General features: G+C 38.6%; 1 protein-coding gene across 2 annotated transcripts; it reads left to right on the top strand.

Annotated features, from left to right (window-relative positions):
- On the top strand, nucleotides 1,121–3,769 carry LOC107640555. 2 transcript variants are annotated; one of them, XM_021123692.1, is made up of 2 exons: nucleotides 1,121–1,823; nucleotides 3,578–3,769. In XM_021123692.1, exons 1-2 carry the CDS (start codon nucleotides 1,309–1,311, stop codon nucleotides 3,582–3,584), a joined length of 522 nt encoding a protein of 173 aa, XP_020979351.1. In that variant the 5' UTR covers nucleotides 1,121–1,308; the 3' UTR covers nucleotides 3,585–3,769. The 2 variants fall into 2 exon arrangements, with proteins under 2 accessions (XP_020979351.1, XP_016199553.1); XM_016344067.2 differs by having other exon boundaries at nucleotides 2,087–3,769.

The following is a 10,699-nucleotide window of genomic DNA, read 5'->3' as shown; positions in this document are numbered from 1 at the left end:
TTGACAAAATGCTTGGTTGGGTTTTTACTTAGTTTTTCACACTCTTGTTAGGGAATTTGGGTGTTTGGGTGAACTTGAGTGGTGGATGTCCATTCTACATTGTGTGAGGATTGTTAATTAATTTGGTTTTTCTTGACTCTAAGTGACCCACTAGTGTTGAATTAGGACTTAGGGATTGAGATTAATTATGCCTAGTTGACTTATCCTCGATGTAGGGTTAACTAATTGGGATTAATCCACACACAATTACCATGTTTGTGGTCCACAACTAGGATAGGAATCCTTAATTACCCACTTCTTGCCAAGAGCTCTTTTATCATTTAAATTCTATTCTCATTGCCTTTACTTGCCTTCATTTAATTTCTTGCATGCTAAGTTACCTTCTTGCACTTTAATTTCTTGCCATTTTAATTACTTGCTCTTTCTTGCATCTAACCCCCATGCTATCTCTCATAGCCAATAATATGACACGTAATTGCAATTCCTAAGGAGAACGTCCCGGGAGCTAAATACTCTCGGTAATATTGTGTTTTGTATTGTGACATCTTTAGATTAATATTTGATTATGAGAACTCGTTGTTAGTTTGGACTATACAACTAACGAATTGATTCTTGATTCCAAACTACACACGAATTCTCGTTATCAAATTTGGCGCCGTTGCCGGGGATTGCAATGGTGTTACATTGTTGGCTATTATTAATATGTGAATATGTGAATAGTTTGTTTTGATTGGTTGCTTGTTTTTGCTTGTAAATATGTCTCTTGATTGTTAGCTTGCCTTGATAAATTTTTGTTTTAAAATGCATATGTGAATAGTTAGTAATTTTGTTTTAAATTGCCTTTTTGGCTTGAATTGCATGTTTAAAATTTTTCAATTAGTTTTTGGATGGTTGAATTAATTTTGGGTAGATTTTTTGTTTGTAAATAGTCCATGATTTTGATTTGGAAGATGAAATTTTGGATTAATTTTAAAGTTAATGTAAATAATTGCTTATTTTCTTCTATTAATTTCTTGTTTATATGCATTTTGGAATGTTGGGTGAAATTCTGATTTTAAAAAAAAAAAATTTAACTGTGGGTACGCACTTATTTGTGCGGACGCACACATCAATTCAAGGCCACTATCCACGGCGCTTGCACAGTATGTGCGTATGCCCAATAGCCCTTTACCCATGAATGCGTACGCACATCACCTTGGTGCATACGCACGAATTTGAAATCCCCCCCAGCGTCCTTCCTGTTCTCTTCATACTCGATACCCTCTTCTTCCCTTCCCACTGTCTCAGCCTCCAGTCTGAACCATCGCGATGTCTTCCTCAGCCACACCGCGCTCTGCAACCGCGACCTCCACCTTCTCCTCCCTCTCTCTCATTGCTCGGACCACCGTACTGTTGGCGAGCCACAGCGACACCAACGACGAGTCTCCGCATCCCTTTCTTCTCTCATTCTCTTCTTCTTACTTCCGCCGTACCTCTCTTTCCCCTGTTCTCCATCCCTTACAGCGAGCTTTCTGTCACCGGCTACCTTCTCATCCCTCTCTTCACAGAATCCCCAGCGTCACAACTCACCACCACCCTTTCCTCTTCCACTCGCAAGCTCCACAAACACCCGTTGCTCCAATTCCTCTTCATTGCCTGGAACAGCCAGAACAGGGTGCAGCCCCTGTGTCTTCCAACCCTCCGTCTTTCCCTGTTTCATTGCTGCGTTCACTCTCCGCCACTGCCATTGAAGTAGCGCCACTGCCAGGCTGCCGTTTCTGCCCCGGCCAATTCAGCCACCACTATCCCTTTCCCTTCTGCTCTGTTCATTTTTTGTTTCCCAGGTCTCTGCCTTTCCCCTGTTTTATTTCATTTCGTTTACTACAACTAGCTAGTTAATTTTTGTTAATTTATTTTAGTTAGTTTATGCATGTTAGTTGATTAGGTTATTAGAGAATCTGGCGTTGATAGTGGATTTAGGTTGGTTTTGATTAATAATGTTGTTTGGAATGTTGCTGTTTCATCCCTTTTTCTTGTTGTTGTGCTTTTGTTCATGGGTGTTTGGAGTAAACCAGTTGCTAAATATTGTTAATGGTTGCTTGTGCAGGGATGATTTTTGCTCAATGTATGAATTCAAGTTGTTATTGCTGCTCTATACTTGCTGTCGATGCTGAATTTCGTCTCTGCTAATCTGGATCATTCCTTGCTGCTGTGATCTTATTTATTGCTACTGTTTTGAATGAATATTTTCTGAATTTTAATCCTTCTTTTGATATATGGATAAGTTCAAAATATTGCTTGTGCAGTGAGGATGATTTTTAATAATTTTCTGGAATTGATTTGACCTTGTTGCTGCAATTTTTGTTCGCTGCTGATGTTGCGCAATCAATGTTGCTTAACTATTTTTGATATCCATCTTTAATGCACTTGATTAGTCGAGTTGGCACTTCATTGCTGTTGGTTTCAACTTTTGTTAACTCCACTGATTTGGTCGCTGAAGTCTGAGTTTTCTCTGCATTCACTATTCTGCTGCATTCTTGTAACAATTGATCAAATTTCGGATGTGTTTGTGCAATGGTGATTTGTGCTCAATATCTGCATTAAAACTGTTATTGCTGCTGTGTTTATGCTTCAGTTTACACTTAATCACTTGACCCAACATGCTTATTTGTTTAAATTCATGTTGAATGCTTGTGATTGGTTGTTGAATTGAACAAAAAGAGTACTACTGAATTGTTCTTTGTTGATCTGTTGTGGTGCTGAATTTTTAACCATTACTTTTGCTCATGGTTAAAAGAATGTTTTTTGATGCCGTTGGTTTGGTTTTCATTATTTGTTCATGATTTATTACTGGATAATTGGCTTATTTGTTTGGTTCATATGAATTCAGATATGATTTTTGTGTTTTTACTAGTTAATGAATTCATATGGCATCTGAACTGATTGGTTGAATTTCGGAAATAGTCTAATTTACTGCTGAAATGCTGCATGATTTTTCCTAACCTTATTTCATTAAATGACATTGTTTTATTTAGCGCAACAAGATTCTATTTGACGAATTTCTATGTTAATGGAATCTTGTTTCCTAAATGGGTTTGGAAATTTCCTCTTGAGCTTCATTACGAGTTTTGGTCAATTCTTTAACTTCATTGCTTAATTTGTGTGTTCTTCTTGAGCATTGAATATGCCTTAAATGAGTTTTAAATTGACCATAAACTTGAAACTCTTTTGAGATTTTGAGCCTCTTTTGCATAAACTCACAAGTTTCAAGGTTTTTAGTCTATATGGCTAATTTGATTCATTCTATTCATGCCTAACTTACATTAAGTCACATAGATCTTGAGGTTTTCAATTCTTGTTTCAACTTGTGACTTTTATGCTTCCTTGGAATTTGGTGTTTGAATGTTCCTTGAGTAATTTATTCTCAATAGTTTTAACTTGCCAACACCAAATTGTTTTAATTTATGCCAATTACTTGTGATTGATATTTACTTTATTATGTGCTCTACACATACATGTGCATCACTTGTTTTGGCATTTTGAATTGTTGAAAAGTTGAACATGAACTTGCTTGTTTTGGAACTTTGGAAACTTTCAGAATTTAGGGACGTTTTTGCTATGCCCATAACTTTTGCGCCAACGTTTGCCTCAAACGTTGGGCCAAACGTCGGCCAAAAAGGGAGCTTGGGAAGACCCACGTTTGAGCTCACGTTTGACCTCAAACGTTGGCTCAAACGTGGATGACAGCAAATGGGCATCTGCATAATGCCTCACACAAGAGACGTTTGAGTCAACGTTTGCCTCAAACGTTGACTCAAACGTGAATAGTTCATGGCCCGGTTCACTAATGGATTTCTTCCCAACACCAAGAACAATCAACGGAGGCTATTATCAACTCAATTCCATCAAGGCTAAAGGCCCAATTCAAGGCTTAATGATCATTGGAAGAAAGTGTATAAATAGCTTAGGATTTGAAGTTTTAAAAGGAGCTTTTCTTTGAGAGTTTTCTTTAAGAATTTTCATAGTATTCATAGTAGAGAGCTTTTGGGTTTTGAGCTGTTTGGAGACTCTGAGTCTTGGGGAAGGAGAATTGAATTCTCTTCCTCTTAGTTTTCTTGTTTTTCAATTTCATCTACACTTGTCTTGAGTCTTGGGTGTTGAAGAATTAAGGAAATTCTGTCTCAATCTCACCTTGAGATCTCTCTGTTTTTCTTACTACAACTTCTGGAAAATTGAACTTGAATTTACATTTCTACATTGCTCTCTTCTTTAATTTGGCATTTGCTCTCTAAATTTGGATCTAAGAAGGCATTGAAATCTAGACTTGGTTATCTAGTCTCTTGGGTCCTGAGATCTAAAATTTCCTTTTATTTCTCTGTTGAACGCTTCTTCAAGCAATTTACATTTTCTGTTTGAGATCTACTGCAATTAAATTCATCTTTTACCTCCCTGCTTGTTGCAATTTACTTTTCCTTGTTTAATTCTTGCAATCCCACATTCCTGACCCATTTACAATTCAAGCCATTTACATTTCTTGCACTCTAAGATTCTGTAATTTACATTTCTTGCGTTCTAAGTTTCTGCCATTTAATTTCTTGTTCTTTAAGATTTAGTACTTGTATTTTCTGTTCTCTTTAATTTCCTGCAAATCACCCACTTCCCTTTACATTCTATGCAATTTAATTCCTGTCAACACAATTTCACACAATCAACACTTGTTTGCTTGACTAATTCAACCACTAAACTAAAGTTGCTCAATCCTTCAATCCTTGTGGGATCGACCTCACTCTAAGTGAGTTTTACTACTTGATGCGACCCGGTATACTTGCCGGTGAGTTTTGTGTGCTTGGAATTCGTTTTCCAAAAATTCACACATCAAGTTTTTGGCGCCGTTGCCGGGGATTGAAATAGATTGACAATGATTAAGTGAGGTGGTGATCTAGATTAAGCATTTTCTTTTATTTTTGGACTAGCACACTAACTGTTCGAGACTTTGTCTCTACTAACTCTAACTGCACTCAAGTTACAGAGTGCTCTGTTTTAGTTTCTGGTTCTATTTGTGTTTCTGATTTTGTGATAGGAGGAAAGAGCGATGAATCCACACCTTTTGATCCTGAAACATTTTGGGGGTTGAGGAAAGAGGCAAGAGATAGAAGGGAGAAATGCTGGGATTCAGAAAATCCCCACTGAGAGTTTCTCACCAGGGGATAAAGTGATATTAAACACCCAACCAATGAAGGTTCCTCCACAATTATCTGAGTACTATACTGTGAACCGGATCCTTCCACATGAACACCTAGAGATCATCAAAGAGGGTACTGGAAGGAAGTTCACAGTAAGAAGAGAAAAGCTGAGGCACTATGATTTTCAGCCTCCATGATCAAAGAATGAAGGATGTCAAGCTAGTGACAATAAAGAAGCGCTTGTTGGGAGGCAACCCAACCTGAGGTAGTTCTCTTTTCATAGCTATTTCAATAAAAAGATTAATTAGTTTTATCTATATTGCAAGAAGCTAAGTTTGGCGTTACACACCAAAACAATCTAAGGGAGAATGAAGGATTCTAAGTTTGGTGTTCCACCAAAATTTCATCATAAAATATATTCTCACCTGCTGCATAATGCTAGCTTCAAGCATCTAGACGAACTAGTTAACTATTCTGTTGTTTCCTAGTTTTTAGTTCTATTGCTTTTGAAAAAGAAAAAGAGTTTCACACATGGTTAATCTGATGCATGAGAACCATTGGCAAGGTACTAAGTTTGGTGTTCCCACACCAAAGTAAGTTCAAAGGCCCACAAAATAAATCATGTATGCTAACCATTTTTCAAGTGCTTGGGGAACAAGCAACTTTCAATATCACTGCAGAGTACAAACTTTTGGGAAGATTTAGCATCATCAATCAAAGAGGTGAAAGAAGAATGTGAAAACCAACAATGATGATGAGGAAGAGGACAACAAGTAAACTCCAAAAGGTTGTATTGTTCATTATCAGATATTGCTGTGATTGAAAGTGATATTATACCCATATCTGTCCTTCTGTCTAGTATAGTTTTTCTGCAATTCAATAATCAAGATGCTTGATCATTTACAACACTATACTCTCCAAAACTTGTTTGCACTCAATATTTCAAAATGCATTACATGAAAGTTCTTTGAAAAAAAGGATTGAGAAATTAAACAATTTTGAGGCAAGCAAAAGATTATGAGAAGTGGTGGTTCTAGTTGTATGATTATGCATTGAGGTTGCATGCTTATGAAAACTTGCATGGGAGCTCATAGGCAGGACATAGAGTTCAAAGAAGTATTGTGGAGGTTCTCAAACATTTATTGATCCAAGAAGCAGCAAACAAAACAAAGGAAAATAAAGAAAATACAAAAACAAAAAGAACATGGCCTGAGGCTCTGAGCATCAATTACTAGGCAGAAAAGAAAGAAGAAACAAAAAACTCAAAGAGTTGTTATCCTAGTAAATGCTTGTGGTCGAATTGTTTCAAAGAGAGAGGCTTGAGTAAGTAAATCCTTAGGGGTGCTTTAACACCTAATACCTTAAAACCAACTGGTTTAGGAGTATTGATTGAAAGCTTATCTAAAGAGCCGCTTTGAGACATGACACTTAGAGTCAAAGCCAAAGCACAGAAACTATAAGCTGCTTCAAGGTGATTACCTATAGAGAGATCTCTATGATATTATTTGTATGAAAGTTCTAAGACCTAAGACTCCCAAGATGTAGGGACTAGTAAGCACTGAAGCCCATGCATGAGCATATAATTTAGAGTTCACCCCACTGTCACTTAATCACTTCACTCACCGGACAGAACATGTAATTCTTCAAATCCATTCTAATTGAAAGAACCTTTGAGCATAATTCTTTTCTTGCTTGGGGACAAGCAAGCTTTAAGTTTGGTGTTGTGATGACAAGTCATCTTAGCTTAGTTTCACTAGTCTTTTTCTTTTGTTTTCAATAGATTTTATGCACTTTCTTGAGCTATAAGTAAGCCAATTGGGTAGAATTTCATGTTTACTTTGATTCAATCAACCATGGATAAATTGATGCATTTTCATGAGTTTTTGTGCCATAATTGCTCATGTGACAAGAAGAAGAACAACTCTCATGATTATGGCATAGCTTTGATACAATTGTTGATTGATGATAGGTGGAATAAAGCTTGGAGGAAGGTTGCAAGAAGGGGCTTGAAAAGAGGGATTCACGTTTGAGCTAACGTTTGCCTCAAACGTTAACTCAAACGTGAGAAGCAGATGAAGAACACCCTGGAGAAGAGCCAACATTTGTGCCAACGTTTGCCTCAAACGTGAGGTCAAACGTTGGCGCCAAAAAGAATGAAAAAGAGCACTCCTGGGCATGGCAACGTTTGAGCCAACGTTTGCCTCAAACGTGAGGTCAAACGTTTGCTACATTTTGGCATGGAAGAGCATGGCAAAGCACCCCTGATTGATGGTTTAGATGAGCCACGTTTGCGCCAACGTTTGCCTAAAACGTTGGGCCAAACGTTGGCCAAAAAGGGAGCTTGGGAAGACCCAAGTTTGAGCTCACGTTTGACCTCAAACGTTGGCTCAAACGTGGATGACAGCAAATGGGCATCTGCATAATGCCTCACACAAGAGACGTTTGAGTCAACGTTTGCCTCAAACGTTGACTCAAACGTGAATGGTTCATGGTCTGGTTCACTAATGGATTTCTTCCCAACACCAAGAACAATCAACGGAGGCTATTATCAACCTAATTCCATCAAGGCTAAAGGCCCAATTCAAGGCTTAATGATCATTGGAAGAAAGTGTATAAATAGCTTAGGATTTGAAGTTTTAAAAGGAGCTTTTCTTTGAGAGTTTTCTTTAAGAATTTTCATAGTATTCATAGTAGAGAGCTTTTGGGTTTTGAGCTGTTTGGAGACTCTGAGTCTTGGGGAAGGAGAATTGAATTCTCTTCCTCTTAGTTTTCTTGTTTTTCAATTTCATCTACACTTGTCTTGAGTCTTGGGTGTTGAAGAATTGAGGAAATTCTGTCTCAATCTCACCTTGAGATCTGTCTGTTTTTCTTACTGCAACTTCTGGAAAATTGAACTTGAATTTACATTTCTACATTGCTCTCTTCTTTAATTTGGCATTTGCTCTCTAAATTTGGATCTAAGAAGGCATTGAGATCTAGACTTGGTTATCTAGTCTCTTGAGTCCTGAGATCTAAAATTTCCTTTTATTTCTCTGTTGAACGCTTCTTCAAGCAATTTACATTTTCTGTTTGAGATCTACTGCAATTAAATTCATCTTTTAAATTACTTGCTTCTCATCTTCTAAACCCCTATTACAACCTTTATAGCCAATAATAAGAACATACTTCCTCGCAGTTCCTTGAGAAGACGACCCGAGGTTTGAATACTCGGTTAACAATTTTTAAAGGGGTTTGTTACTTGTGACACCCAACACGTTTGTACGAAGGGATTTTTGTCGGTTTAGAGACTATATCTACAACGCAACTGTTTCTATGAATCTCTTTACTAGCAAAAATCTCTAACGTCAAAATGGCGCCGTTGCCGGGAAACTGCTAACGTGTGCCTTTTTATTGGTTATTGTAAATATTTTTCTTTTGCTTGTTTATTTATTTTTGTTTTTCTTTTTATCTTTATTTGCTACTATGAACTCTCACCCCTCTCGCTTTGAGTTTGGTTCTAATATTGTTAAGGGAAATAGAAGTTACAGTAGGAATGTGTACCAAGGTCAGACCAATCAAGGATGGATGAAACCAAGAGGATCTAATCAACCCTTTTGGCAGCAACACCCTCCGAGATATCCTGGACAAAGACCATTCTACAGTGCATACCCAGCTGAAAGACATGGTGGACAACCTTGTAACTACCAACAAGCCCCACCCCGTGCATATAAACCATCCTTTCAACATAACCTCGAATCACCACACTCACAAGCTTCTCTTCACCATTCGCCACCATATGATCCTTCCTTACCCCAATACCAATCCGATCGCTCCCAATCACCACTACTTTCCTTTGTATCATGTCCAAGTCCAGCAACCCTAGAAGCAGAGGATCGCCTAAGGGAAACAGTAATTAAATTTCAAACAACCATTCAACAACTGGAGCAAGCAATGATTCAATGGGCTTCTAGGCGCTCAAATACACAAGGATTAGCCACAGCCCCATGTGGACAGCCCAATGAAGAGCAGAGCATGAAGGAAATGCCAGAAACTCCAGTGGACAAGACAGAGCATGAATTTGTACTAGAACAATTAGAAGAAGCTGTCATTGTTCAAGAAGAAGAGTTGGTTGAAGACCTAGGAGATGCTGAACTTCCATGTGAATCCAGAATTGAGGAAAACTCCATCCAGGATGCTACAGTTGATGCTAAGGAGGATACTGTACAATCTCCAAGGCAAGTCGTTTATAAAGAATCAGACGAAATAATCCAAGAAACAAATTCCCTTGATGATGAAAGTCACAAGTCTAGCTCTCTAAGCGATGAACTTGCATCCGCAAGTGAATTCTCTGAGATCGAAGAATCTTCCCCAAGTGAATATGAAGATGATGCAGAGGTAGATTTCTCTCAACCTCCAATCTATGACTCAAGTGATGAGGAAGACATAGAAGACTTTGACCAGGACACAGATACAATTGAAAATCTTTGCAAAGAAGTGGAGGAATTCACAGAAGAGCACAAGGAAATGGAACTTGCAGAACCACCAAAAACACCTATCCCAAGGCCATTACCACCTAATACAAGCTTCAAGTGGGTACAATCCTTAACTTATAATTTTACTTATTCACTTGAATATGGTTTGCTTGAAACAGATGGCCAGCTTAGAGCTCTCTGCGGCTTTAAGAGTAAGAGGAAAATGGCTCGTACTCAGAGCTGGTGCACAAGATTCAACAAGGTTCCACGCTTCACCTCGAACTACACGGATTGGTATCATGCTCAATTACATGGATCACGAAAAACGTTTGGTCACCAAGGTGAGATTCTACTTTTTAACCCGCCCGAATGGAAACATATAGATCAAGACGGAGGCGGATTTAAAAGCAAGGCTTGGAATCCTGGACTCTATCCTGACATTCGTAGTCCCGGGAGCCTGAAAATCTGTTTGGAGCTGCTCAAAAGCTTTGCATGCTTAGTTTGGGACCCCGGAGGCTATTGGCATTCCAAGCACTGGTGGAGATTTTTGGACGAATTTAAACATAAACCACCATAACAGGATACTCCTCCAATGTCCAACTTAAGGACTTTAACTGAAAGTGCTAGGTGGGAGACAACCCACCATGGTATGGTCGCTTCTTTTTCAATTTATTTCTTGTTAATTGCTTGCATTTTTCCTTTTTCATTTTAATTTATTAAACCTGGAATCATGCATAGCATTCATGTTAATCATTGCATTCTGCATTTTTCATGTATATAAAAAAAAAGGGGTGCACGACGCGACCGCATGTCCCATGCGATCGCGTCATATTGCGAGAAACACCACCCATGCGACCGCATGACCCATACGGCCGTGTGATATATATCGGCGTAAGGATCCAACGAATAGAAAGTTAGGCTGGAATCGTGCGGCCCTTGTGCGTTTCCCACAAATTGGCCCACGCAATCGCATGCCCCATGCGATCGCGTCACTTGCACAATACCAATCCCACGCGACCGCGTGAGCGACGCGATCGCGTCGCATGGATTGCACATCACCCCAAAAGGAGACAGAGAGTTGCGCTG

This window comes from Arachis ipaensis, chromosome B05, assembly GCF_000816755.2.
Source record: "Arachis ipaensis cultivar K30076 chromosome B05, Araip1.1, whole genome shotgun sequence".
Classification (NCBI taxonomy): Eukaryota; Viridiplantae; Streptophyta; class Magnoliopsida; order Fabales; family Fabaceae; genus Arachis; species Arachis ipaensis.
The sequence above is the reverse complement of the archived record's forward strand: the minus strand, read 5'-3'. Positions and strand labels throughout refer to the sequence as shown.

Coding starts and splice junctions, on each gene's coding strand:
- LOC107640555 (XM_016344067.2), top strand. CDS start 1,309: ATGTCTTCCTCAGCCACACCGCGCTCTGCAACCGCGACCTCCACCTTC. Junction 1,824..2,086: donor GTTCATTTTTTGTTTCCCAG/GTCTCTGCCTTT, acceptor TTGCTTGTGCAG/GGATGATTTTTGCTCAATGT.